We start from the raw sequence: 13,190 nt of genomic DNA, 5'->3' as shown, positions 1-13,190 counted from the left end.
CAAAGTGTGCCTTCCCTGGCTCTTCCTTGCCTGGATTTTTCATTCTCCCAGCAGCTTTCCTGCAAGTGCCCAGCACACCATGCTGTACCCTCCCTGGGCGGCCAGCAGCCACGACCCCCGTGTGTTAACTTCCCAACAGATCCATGTACCAGGCTTCCCTCTTGCAATTTATCAAATGCCTTGACAGCCTTAGCTCCCTAAAAATCTGCTTCCAAGACACCAAAGGCTGAGGGTAAGGCATCTGAAGGCTCCTCAGCCCAGCCGCGAGCAGGCACGGTGAAGCCCCTCTAGCTCGTCTCCTAGGCTCTCCCTACTTCCGTTTTTCTTTTGGACCTCTCGGGCAGAGAGGTGACTCTGACACGTGCCCCAGTTCTTGGCACAGTGTCCTCAGGAGCCCACAGAAGCCACTCTCTGCTTTGCTCCTCTGTTCCCTTCATTTCGTACCCCTCCCTTCCCTCTCCCCAGCCCAGGCAATGTGTGTGATGTCCTCACATACGCGCGCAGCTGGAACGGAAGCTGCTGTGTTTGGGGAGCGTGTGTTTTAGTGACCGACACAGTAGGGTTTTGACAGGTTCTAACCTGACACATGTTGGCTGTAAGTACATCCACTGTGTGGCTTCTGACTGCCTTAATCTGCGTTCATCCTCTTCTCCCGGTCTCTGTCCAGTCTCTCACCTGGCTTGCCCAGCTTCCTCCTGCTGCACACAAGGCCACCATGAACTGTCTCGTCCTTGCAGGAGAATGGCCTTCAGGAGGGGGGCTGGGGGCTCACAGGGTTTCCACCCACCTAAATCCACTGTGTGACAACGCTGTGTTGCATTCTAGAACACCTTCCCACCCCCTGTGCACAGGACCCCACACGGTCTGATCTTCCTCACGGTTCTAGTCTGCAGCTTCTAAGAACGGGCGGGACTCACCCCCTCTTCACATACTTGTCAGCCACTTGGTCTTTCCCTTTGCAGAGCTGGCTGTGCAGACTTCGGCTAGCTTTCCACCGAGTCTCCTGCAATTCATTCATTTGCTGTGCTATAGGAATTCCTCACATAAGGGAGACACTGCGCTTTTCCCAGGCTGTCCACTGTCTGTTCGTGTTTTCTCTTTCAGTGAACTGGAATTCTTAATTTTGATGTGTTTAGGTCAATCCTTTTTTTTTTTTTTTTACCTTGTGGTGTTGCCTTTTAGCATTTGTCTGAGAATTCTCTCCCCAGCCCTAAGATACAAGGAAGTTCTCTCGCATTTCCCTCTGTTTGCATTGTAGTTTTATGGTTCCTGCCCAGGCCTTCCGTTCGCTGGGGGTCTCCCACAGTCTACAGTACAGACTGGACTCCAGCTCTCCACTTCCCATGCACTGAGTCTCACCGACTGAATAAATGGCCCCTTGCTTGTTGCCACGACCTTTACCAAATATCAAGTTTATCTTTTATTAAAGGGGCTGTTTCGAGCTCTCTGCTCTGTTCCAGGGGCCCACTTACCCATTCCTGTGTAAACATTCCACTTTTTTATCACTGTGGCTCTCTGATCCTCAGACATTCTCTTTGCTTTCCTTTTTCACAGCGGACTTTATCATAAGGTGAATTTTATTCTTTCATATAAATTTTAGATTGGTTTTATCAAGTCCCTCAAAAGAAATCCAGCTCAAATTTTTATTGGGTTTGCCTTTTACTTATAAATAAACTTAGAGGGAATTTGTATCTTTGGAAGATTAGGTCAAATTTTTCCCAAATATGATATAATTCTACCTAGTCAGATTTTCTTGTATGTGTTTCTCACATTAGAATCTTACATTGCTCTCCGGAAAGATCTGGTGAATACTCTGTTGTTATATCGAAAATACTTCGTGGCTTTCATCACTTTTAAGAATGGTATCTTCATTTTCCTGTTTATTTCCTAAGTGATGGTCACTGATCCAGAAAAACACTTGGGATTGCTGTAAGCTGACCTGGTAGCCGGCTGCTCACCTCATCTCATTATTTCTATAGTTCATCTGTTGGTTTCATTTGGTCTTCTGTGTAGCTGTGCAAACCATGCCAGTTCTCATCTCATACTTACACAGATTTACATTCTGAGCCAGGAATTGTGTGATGTTAAGCATGGCATCGACAGCAGGCATCCTTGTCCTGCTCCCGGCTTTATGAGAGTGCACCCGAACTGCATCCTTTAGGTGCGACACCCCCCAAGCTCCTCCGCTGCGCATCCCCTGCCCTTTGAAGATTCCTGGACTCTTCTGCCATCCTCAGCCTGGCACTGCCTCCATCTTTCTGACTTTCCCAAGCCCTTCCTGTCTTTCAAAGCCCAGCTCAAGGCTGACCTTTCCCACAGTCTCCTTGATTGCACCAGCCCACAGAGAGCTCAAGTCAAGACACAATCTGTCCATTGACAGTTCTTCATGAACTGCCCTAAGAAACTACTGCATCTACTCTCCATTGACCTCGTGCCTATTTACAGATCTTCCCGACTACGCAGTCAGCTCCTTGAGGACAGGGATGTATATTAAACTCCTCTTTATACCCTGAGGTACAGAGTCCTTGTGTAGTAAACAGTTCTGGAGCCCATGAAGCCGCCACATTTCATCAGCTCCAGCCCACAGACCTGTGTGCTGTGAGTTCAAGGCCAGAAGGCAGAGCTGGAGGCAGGAAGGTTGGAGAACAAAGGCAAGCAAAGGCCCAGGAGATGCCCCACCCCGGGTAGGAGGCAGGCACGCACTCAGCCTTGGCCTCCCCTGTGCCTTCACGTCCCCCACCTCACTGTGTCTTCACGGGGCCCAGAAAGCCAATATTCTAATGCTCGCTTTGCAGATGACGGGACAAGATGCGCAGAGACGAACTAATTTGTCACACAGCTGGTGGCTGTCATTGGCATCCATGCTTCCTGACTCCCAAGTCCTACCAGTTCACGGAAGCTGCCTCTCCACGGAAATACTACATCCACAGCCAGGCAAGCAACAGCCAGGCACAACCCAGGCCAGGACAGTCCCCCTGGACCCATGAATCCCACCTCCAGGAATTTATGTTAAAGAAAGTAGTGGAGATGCACATCGAGATATATCTTACAAACGTTCATCACAGAGTTGTTTATCAAATCTCCATTAAGAAAGCACGGGGCACCCAAGTGGCTCAGTCGGTTGAGCATCTGACTCTTGACTCTTGGTTTCGGCTCAGGTCATGATCTCAGGGTCCTGACTCCCTGCTCAGCGGGGAGTCTTCCTGAGGATTCTCTCTCCCTCTCCTTCCACTTATGTTCGCTCTCTCTATATATAAAATAAATAAATAAATCTTTTTAAAAATCCATTAAGAAGGGACAGAAATTAAGAGGCCCATCACTATGAAGGCAAAAAAGAAATGACAAGAGCATCAGTGGGTCAGCAGCCGGGCGGACAGGCAGGTGCCCACCAGGAAACAACCGTGATGAATAAGGCCCAGTGGTGCTCGTAGTCCCAGGGAGGTAGGCAGGAAGCTAAGGACCAGAGCGACAGGGCAAGCAGTCACTCCAGGCAGCAGGGACGAGGCAGGCCCAGGCCAACCCAGGCCAGCTGTGTGAAGGGCAGGCTCAGGGTGCAGGCCTTGGCGACCGAACCAGCCTGGGGCTCCACCAGAGCCTTTATAGCCCCTGGTTGGGGTGGGAACCAATCCAGCCTGGAGCCCAGGTGGAAGAAAGCAGCCTATTGGGCTGCTATCCCTTTGTCAGCTTCCTGTCTAAGTCTGTTTTCAAGGGCTCACCCAGTTTGCCATTCTCTTTGTTCTCAGCCACTTACAAATAGGCGCCCTAATTAAGGCTTTCTGATGTGGCCACGATTGCCTTGTAAAGCTGTTGAGCTACTTTCTGCTTACCAAGAACGGCTCTGCCCAGCCCGTGCACACCGTCCCTTTGCAAGGCCCTGCTGGATCCAAGACCAGTCACCTTATTAGTGTGGGTGAAGGTGGGGGTGGCACCTCCCCTTCCAGGCACCCACTGAATCCTCCCAACAGCCCAGCAGGGCATGGATCGGTTAGGAAACTGAGGAAACAGGACTTGCCTGGGGTCACAAAGCTAGTCAGTGGCAGAGGCAGGCTTCAAACCTCGCCCTTTTATCTCCAGAGTCCACACTACCATCATCTCCCATCAGGACAGGGACCTGGGCAGACTCATGGCTCCCCCGACCCAAGGAAGTGGCTGTGTCTATACAGAGACCCTCAGTGAAGCATGCAACTCGATACTGAGCCCACTGGGTTGTGACAGATGAGCAGGGTCAGAGGACAGAGGTGCAATGACCAGCAAGGTAACAGAGAAACGTTTCCTGGAAGATTGACCACCTTGCATCCCTCAGCGTTTTACCAAGAAGTAAATCCCACGTAATCCTTGGACACGCACTGAGAACCTTCCAGGGGCTCAGCAGTCCCAGCTGAGACAAGAAGAGAAAAAGAGCTGTTCTTTCTTGGATGTCCAGCACATGAATGACCCAGGACACACTCAGCCATGCCTCCCACAGAAATGCTCCAAAATCCCACCAGCCACTCGGCTGCAATCAGTCCCTCCCTCACCCCCTGGCCTTGCGTTCTTGGGTGTCACTCACCCCAGAAATCCCTATCCCATAGGTCATTCCCACAGAGTTCCCACCTCACACATAAGAGTCTGTGAAAATTTATTCATAGGGCCCAACTGGAGGGGCTGGAAGTATCCCCTGGTCTCCCAGAAAGGACGGGCCCTCCCTCATCCTGGGACATAAGTGACTCACTCACCCTGAGAGGAGTAAAGAGTGCAAAAGGTGAGGCCCAGGGAGGGTGCATGGAGGGCTATTTTTAGCCCAGATTGGGTCAGCATCTCCTTGTGGCCAGTCAGTAAACAGGTCCATCAAAGGAGTCATCCTCAAGTACAAAGGCAGTCAAGAGACTTGCTCTTGGAAGGGTTTATGGGCTCAGATCCGTGGGTTCGAGGCATCTCCTGACTAGGCCCCACTGTCCACCCACCAAAGCCATCACTGGTCCTAGCCCAAAGGGATGAGGGGGGAAATCACGGGACCTTGGCTGTCGGGAAACCACATGAGCTCCCCACCTCCTCTCATAGTGGGATCCTCAGAGGGGAGGAAGCAATGTCATTTCAAAGACTGGTGACCTCCCTCCCCTGATCTCCAGCACCTCTCATCCTTCCTGGTGGGTGCTTACACACCAATATTCATCATTCAGCTTCCCTGCTGGGAAACTAAAGGACCCGCACATCCCCATATCAGATCCCGACTCAGCCTACGCATCTTGGGACCTTCTCTCCACCTGTGGCTTCTCCCCCTTGCCCACCAGCCAAACACTGGCACCCCTGTGTGCATGCCACCCTCTCCTACTTCCGAACACCTCAGGTCTCTGCTGGGTTCCCAGACTCCAGCAATGCAGTTGGCACGCGATAAGAATTTTCTGAAAGAATGAGAGAATGCATGATTAGACCGTCTAGCCTCCAAATCAGAGCAGCACTCCTTTCACAGCTCTTCCCAACCCTATCCCCACCCCACCCCAAGTCCTGCTTCAACTCACCTCCTAGTAGTCTTCCCTAATTCATCTCTGTAGCTCTGTGTTATTCCACACTCCCGATCCTGTCCTCTACTCCGCCAGAGGCCCAGGACTCTGGAGGATAGCCCTGGTTCTCGTGTGAACTCTCTCACTCAGTTTCTCCCATGTCCCATCTAGCATCCCACAACTTATCTTCCCAGGAATACCCAAAGTGCAGAGACTATGCTCCCTCCCAAATCTCTACCCCCACTGGCATCCTTGACAAGGCTCTGGGTAGGAACAGGCCAGGAGAGGCTGACATTGACAGTGGTGAAAGGGACATGCTTTAGAGAGACAGAGGAAGTCAGAGAAGCCTCCTAGAACAACAGGTTGTTAGGGACGCAGCCCGCTGGTGGGGATGGGCTAGCCATCCACCCTGAGGTCAGGTCACGGGTCCGGGGCCCATAGCCCGGTGGTGATGCCCCTTCCAGAGAAGGATTCCAAGGGCAAGCTCCAGCCCAGGTCACTTCACCCATTCCAGTAGTCGGCACGTGGAGCCCAACTGATGCTTCCAGGACCCCTTCCCTTTCTCTGCTTCCAGCAGCAATGGGAGGGGGAGAGGCAATGAGGAAGCTTGTTAATAGCTTTGAAGATGAAACAGGCCTGTGGCTGCGGATTGTTGACACAGCTACCCTGAAGAGGCAAGCTGGGCTGGCTCTTAAGAGGCCGGGATGATGCCAAGCCAATAAAAGGCAGCTATTGTCACTATGCTGCGCCTTTTAATGCCAGCTGCCCCTGGTGCATAAAAGGGCCTGCCACAGCCCAGGGAGCACAAGCCTCTGACTCCGTCCTCTGCCAGCTTCTCCACTGTCCAGACACCTTCCTATCTCCAACATGACCTGTGGCTTCAGCACCGTGGGCTGTGGATTCGGCCCCAGGAACTTCAGCTGCATCTCGGCCTGCGGGCCCCGGCCCGGCCGCTGCTGCATCACCGCCGCCCCCTACCGCGGCGTCTCCTGCTACCGCGGCCTCACCGGGGGCTTCGGCAGCCACAGCGTCTGCGGGAGCTTCCGTGCCGGCTCCTGCGGCCGCAGCTTCGGCTACCGCTCCGGCGGCGTGTGCGGGCCCAGCCCACCCTGCATCACCACTGTGTCCGTCAACGAGAGCCTCCTGACGCCCCTCAACCTGGAGATTGACCCCAATGCACAGTGCGTGAAGCATGAGGAGAAGGAACAGATCAAGTGCCTCAACAGCAGGTTCGCTGCCTTCATCGACAAGGTGGGTGTCCTTGATCACACCCTTCCTGAATTCCTTCCATGCTCAGGACTCATTTATTTGCCCATAGAAGCCCCCAGTCCAGTCCAAAAGGAGAAGCAGTCATACCGCTAGGACACAGACAGAAAGACAAGAATAGGATCAGGAGCTGCCAATCTGATGGGGAAGGCACACTGAAAATCTACAAGCAGGAAGTAGAGGCAGAAACTTTAGTGCTGAGAGCTAACATCTCTTCATGAGCACAAGGCTGCCGTGTGGGGATTCAATGCATTTGAAGTCAGATAGCTGTTGCATGGGAAGGCAGTGCTCCCTATGTCAAGGGCAGGCCTGTGAGTGTAATACTGAACAGTGCCTGAAATGCCGTAGATCACACAGAGCTGTTTCTCTGCCAGATGGTTCCTTGGCTGCTGGGCAGAGGCCAGAGTGCTTGGTCCGTGTCTGGGGCTCGAAATCCAGGGATGAGCGATAGCTACAGTCCCCACTCTCTGGGCCTTGTGAGGACGCAAGCAGCACATGGTCGGGATGCAGCTGTAAGCCGTCTGTTTTTGCCAGTGTCCAGTTCAAGTCCACAGCCATCTTCCCCACTGAATTCAGTGGCAGTGGCATGAGGGGACAAGGGAGAAGACTCCAACTAGGAAGTGGTTCTGGGGCTGGCAAGGGCTCTCTCTCTCCAGAGCCAACCTTGAAAGAAGTCACACTAGAGAGATACCCACCAGGAAGGACCAAAAAAGTCTGGAACTCCTAACAACATGAAACATCAAGGATAGCATAGGAAAGGACTTATTACCAGGTTGTGGCAAAGTTTCTAGACAAAGGGATCTGGATGAGGATGCTGGCCTGCCAGGACAGCCTGGTGGCAGGGAGATGGGCGTGCAATTTTCCTGGGGCCCAATAGTCTACCATCATTCCAGTGAGAGAAGAGCCCCCTGTGGGGCAGAAGGCCAGAGTTTGAATCTTTCCTCTGCCACTGCGAGCTCTCAGGCAGTCAGGTAACATCCCTGGGCCTTCAATTCCACAGAGCATTCCTGCACCGATATCCCAGGTGACTATTATTCTAATTGTGTTGTTGTAAGTATTCAATAATTGGCACAGACTTCATTTTTCGCCTTTTGCAGTCTGCCTTTCTGAAAAGGTCGGCCCACTCAGCTGCACACTGACAATCACACCTGACTTAGTACTAGTAGCTGTCCAGCACACGGGCGCCCTTTTGTGCCAGGGCTCATTAAACTCTCTTAATGAGGCGAGCGTGAACCTCCCACGTCGTGAGGGGGTGACAGGTGATGCCCAAGGACATGTTATTAACAAGCAGCAGCAGAATCCGGACTCAGCGTAGTTCAGCCCTGTCCGTGGTACCAGGCGATGGCCTAGAGGAGACTGTAGTGAGCTCTCAGGAAGGACTTCCAGGTGACCCGATTAAGCCGTGGGGTGGTTTTGACATAACACCTGCGCCAGGGAGGACTCTGGGTCCTGATAGTTGGGGACCTGCAGATCCTGGTGTTGGGACCACCCCCGGCCCCCACCTCTTGCCCCTGATCCTGGAAGAAGAGATTCTCAGGCTCTGCCTCTGGGTGGCAGGTGCGCTTCCTGGAGCAGCAGAACAAGCTGCTGGAGACCAAGTGGCAGTTCTACCAGAACCGCAAGTGCTGCGAGAGCAACCTGGAGCCCCTGTTCGAGGGCTACATCGAGACGCTGAGGCGGGAGGCCGAGTGCGTGGAGGCCGACAGCGGGAGGCTGGCCTCAGAGCTCAACCACGTGCAGGAAGTGATGGAGGGCTACAAGAAGAAGTGAGTGCCCAGGAAAGGGCTGGAAGGAGGCTCCCAGCACAGGGGTGTGTCTGGGTCTGCGGCTGGGACTCTGCCTGAGGATAGGGAGGGACCTACCCTCGCTGGCCTTCCTCAAGGCTCCCAGGTCCTGTGGGTGTGCCCTGGCCCCCAGGGGGATGGAGTTCACCTTGCCTCCCTATCAGCAGGTCAAGAGAATGATGTTCTCTCCTTTCCTCCGTCTACCATGCCCTTCTCTTAGGCCCCCAGAAAAATGACCACTCCTGGTCACTTTGAATCCAGCCTTCAATGTCCTGCACATTCTTCGCAAGTTCACACCTTTACTCAACTAACAGTTTCTCAGTGCCTCCCAGACGCAGTTAGACACCGAGGGAGAAGGGTGCTAGCAATCCAGGGGCAAGCAGTAGATGTCATGCCTGTCCCTGTGGGACTCCCAGTTGGCTGGGAAGCAGCATGGCCCAATCACAGACAAAGGCCATCAGTTATAAGTGTGACACACGATATGGAGGGTGCTCACCTGTTACTCTATAGGAAGCTGGTTTCAAGGGGCAGCTGGCCAGCTTCCTTGAGTAGCACTCTCAGCCATGAGCTTCCCAGGGCACCATACTCCCTGCCTCTGGCTCTGAGCCGGCCTGCCCACGAAGTGGCAGGCTTGACTCCTGTTGGCTGAGCCCAAGAGGGGAACGACAGAGAGGGGACCGCACTACCTATAGCAAATCCGGGGCAAGGGGTGGGGGTCAGAAGAAAGGAAAATGCAGACCTGGTGAGAAAAACAGACACCTCCCATTCCCCTACCCTCTGCACACACACACACACACACACACACGCACGCACACGCAAGCATGCACATGCTAAACTTCCAGATCCCGCCTTCCCACCCCCACTGAGCTGCTCAGGGGTGATGTGAGAGCGGGTACTTCAGCTCTCCGGGTATCTCAGTAGGCCTGGACCGGCAGTCTGATTGGGTCCTGCCCCATTTCACGGCAAGGGGATAAGCAGGGAGAGGGCCCAGGGATCGAGCTCATTTGCATGCATGCTTCGAGGCCAAGTTGAGAGCTGCTCAGGCAGGCTGTCCTTCCCGCCCACTTCAGGTATGAAGAAGAAGTCGCACTTCGGGCCACAGCAGAGAACGAGTTTGTGGCTCTGAAGAAGGTGAGTGCCCGAAGCCCAGCCCCACCCCCACTCCCTGGCCACCGCATCCTCCATGCCCCGCCACACTGCAGCCAAGCTGTCACAGGGCCCTGAGGACAGCTGGTCTCACAGCCCCTTGAACCCCACACAGGAGGTGGACTGCGCCTACCTTCGCAAGTCAGACCTGGAGGCCAACGCGGAGGCCCTGACCGAGGAGATCGACTTCCTGCGGCGCCTCTATGAGGAGGTGAGGGGGCTCTCAGCCATGGTGGCCGTCCCCAACCCCCTGCCCAGGCCTCCAGAGGGCTGCTGACATGGGGACCCAGGCTCGAGGCTGGAGGGTTGCAGGGGAGCAAGGAGAGGGAACAAGGGAGGCAGAGGAGCGGGGAACTGAAACAGGCAAGGGAGCGCAACCGCCGGGACAGCTGTGACTTGGGAAACCGAAGTGAAGCCCACACAAGCGTCACACCGCCTCAAACCGCTTTCCCTGGCAGCCGAGAGACTTCCTTCCTGGGGTCGGGCCAGGGGCATGTGACCCGGGCCTGACGCAGGGTCTGGGCCTCTGGGAAGCACCCACAGCCTACTGGCGGGGGAACGCAGCCTAGACTCACCTGGGCCTAAATATCCCAGAAGCAAGCATTTGAAAAGTGGTTATGCCTTCCTCTAAAAGGAATTTCTTACCTGTCCATAAAGTCATACGATTTCATCAGAGAATTATCTGCTCCACACATGAGACTTTAGCTCCAAATGGGCTAAACAGATTATAGGCATCAGCATCGGCACGTGAGGAAAAGCCCAAATAATGTGCTGCTTCTTCTTCCCCTACCCCTACCCCCACAGGAGATCCGCGTTCTCCACGCCCACATCTCAGACACCTCGGTCATCGTCAAGATGGACAACAGCCGGGACCTGAACATGGACTGCATTGTGGCCGAGATCAAGGCTCAATACGACGACATCGCCAGCCGCAGCCGGGCTGAGGCCGAGTCCTGGTACCGCAGCAAGGTGAGGGACATAGGACACCTGCCTCCTAGACATGGCAGTGGGCAGGGAAGACCTCTTTTGTCTGGGGATTTTGATTATTAGGGATGGTAAGAGGACAGACATCTCTCAGTTTGGGTGGTAGAGCAGGGCTGCCATGCATGGTTGCACAGGCTGAGCACTGTACAACTTACCAATCGTCTGTGGTGTCTGAATGGGTGGGAAACTGCATCCTGAGCCTCAGGAGCATCTCTGCCTCCCCCCAGTGTGAGGAGATGAAGGCCACGGTGATCCGGCACGGGGAGACCCTGCGCCGCACCAAGGAGGAGATCAACGAGCTCAACCGCATGATCCAGAGGCTGACCGCTGAGGTTGAGAATGCCAAGTGCCAGGTAAGTGTCTCCTGGGGCCTTCCCCGGGTCACACAGGCAGTGTGTGTCCCCAGTGGATCTCACCATTCCCGCTCCAGCCCATCTGCAGGACTACAGTCCCTCGTTGTGGTCCCTGGGGTAGACTCAGCTGATGAGGGGAGAGGTCTTTTCTAGGAGTGTTCCCAGCTGGGGCCGGGGAGAGACTGGACACATCCAGGAAATGGACAGAGAGACCCGGGACCATCACCCACCTTGTTCTCTTCTGGGCCCCTAGAACACCAAGCTGGAGGCCGCAGTGACCCAGTCGGAACAGCAGGGCGAGACGGCTCTGAGCGACGCCCGCTGCAAGCTGGCCGAGCTGGAGGCCGCCCTGCAGAAGGCCAAGCAGGACATGGCCTGCCTGGTCAAGGAGTACCAGGAAGTGATGAACTCCAAGCTGGGCCTGGACATCGAGATCGCCACCTACAGGCGGCTGCTGGAGGGCGAGGAACAGAGGTGGGCCCAACCCAGCCGCCCCAGGAATTATACTTGCATAGATCTGCCCACCTTTGACTCCTCCATATCCTAGTCAGTCCTGAGAACTGACCCCAAGCTAGACTCTGGGGTCTTGGAATCCCAGATCTCAAAAGACTGGAACTTGGACACAGCATACAGAGAAAAAAATGAAGGCCAGCATCACTGTGAGGTCTAGAGTCGCAGAGAACACAATTCCTTGCTAGGAGAGAACCTGGACACCCATTCTCTCAGTTTAGAACATCCTTAAGTTATTCCATCCCCAAGTCTTGCAAGATACACTCCCTGCCTGGTTTCTAGGAGGTCACCTTGTCCAAGGGTAGAGTTGCTGGCCAAACTGTGACCCTGGCCTCATGTGACTGCCCAAGAGGACTTTCCCCTTCCTAAAGCTGAACCAATCCAAGTATGCCACGTATGGTTGTTCAGGCTGTGCACTGCACACAGACAGCCAGCGGAGGAGCAAATAAAAGCTGAAATCCAACCCATACTCTGCCTGCCAAATAGTGTGGCCTGGCATTGCTGCAATTGCCAGAAATGTACTTTTTTATACAAAGGTATAAATATAGGTTAGAAATACACCTGAGATGATCCATTCCAGCACAGAGGAAATTTGAGGATCTCATTCTGACTTCTTTTCTCTTCCCCTTTCTTACCTTTTCCCCATTCAGGCTGTGTGAAGGTGTTGGAGCTGTGAATGTCTGTAAGTATCTTGAGCCCTGAAAAGGAAAATCTTCTGTTGGGCAACAAAAATTTTCTGGCTGTGAGTATATAGAAACACTGAGGGGAGCGTTTCCAATAATTCCCCCAGGAAAGGGGAGTAGGTTGGTCATTCAGCAGGAAAGGCTGAGGTTAGCTCACAGAAGAACTGGACAACATAAAGAGGGTTGGAGAGGGGAAAGAGTAACAGGTCACTTCAGGAAGAAACCTGAGCTGTCAAGCAGAGACCAGGAAAGAGGAAGGGACTTGCCCAAGATCACAAAGCAGAACTAGTCTCCGAACCCAGGGCTCCTGACTCTCAGGCTGAGGTTCCTTCCATGCTTTCAGAACTACAGCTGAAGGCCCTCTGTGTCCTTCCCTGGAGGCTTAGGCAGATCAGGGAGGACAAAGGAAGATGCCCGGATGGGGTGGCCACCAGCCAGACCTCCTGACTCTGCCCCTGTTTCTACAGGTGTCAGCAGCTCCCGGGGCGGGGTCGTCTGCGGGGACCTCTGCGTGTCGGGCTCCCGGCCGGTGACCGGCAGCGTCTGCAGCGCCCCCTGCAGCGGGAACCTGGCGGTGAGCACAGGAATGTGCGCGCCCTGCGGCCAGCTCACCACCACCTGCGGAGGGGGTTCCTGTGGCCTGGGGAGATGTTAGGCAGCCCCAAGAGAGAGCCAGAGAAGCCCCTTCTGCCTGCCAGACGCGCCACCGTCCCCACCTGCAGCTGAGAACAGCGGTGCCTCGGTAGTTCTGCCCCTCGTGTTCTGAGAATACACCACGCGGCTCAATCCCATCAGCCCCTCCTCCGCGCTTCTGGTCCTACCGGAAGCGGCTGCTGCCTGGGACTGGACCCGCCCCTTCCGCTGTGTTGGCCTCTGGCCCCTCCCACAGAGAAGGGCTCTCCTTCCCTGGAAGGAGCACCGCTGGATGCCTCCCCCGCCTCTCTGGTCTCTTGTCTCCTGTTTTCCCAATAAACTGGGGGACCC

The 13,190-nt window shown here is 54.5% G+C and overlaps 1 protein-coding gene across 1 annotated transcript; it reads left to right on the top strand.

Moving 5' to 3' along the window:
• Nucleotides 1–6,312: 6,312 nt before the first annotated feature.
• Nucleotides 6,313–13,190, top strand: LOC103675505 (keratin, type II microfibrillar, component 7C). Its single transcript, XM_040642502.1, has 9 exons — nt 6,313–6,731; nt 8,304–8,512; nt 9,601–9,661; nt 9,792–9,887; nt 10,481–10,645; nt 10,888–11,013; nt 11,267–11,487; nt 12,174–12,205; nt 12,674–13,190. Exons 1-9 carry the CDS (start codon nt 6,348–6,350, stop codon nt 12,859–12,861), a joined length of 1,482 nt encoding a protein of 493 aa, XP_040498436.1. The 5' UTR covers nt 6,313–6,347; the 3' UTR covers nt 12,862–13,190.

Source organism: Ursus maritimus, unplaced genomic scaffold (genome assembly GCF_017311325.1).
Source record: "Ursus maritimus isolate PB19 unplaced genomic scaffold, ASM1731132v1 scaffold_26, whole genome shotgun sequence".
Classification (NCBI taxonomy): domain Eukaryota; kingdom Metazoa; phylum Chordata; class Mammalia; order Carnivora; family Ursidae; genus Ursus; species Ursus maritimus.
This window is presented reverse-complemented; position numbering and strand designations above follow the sequence as displayed.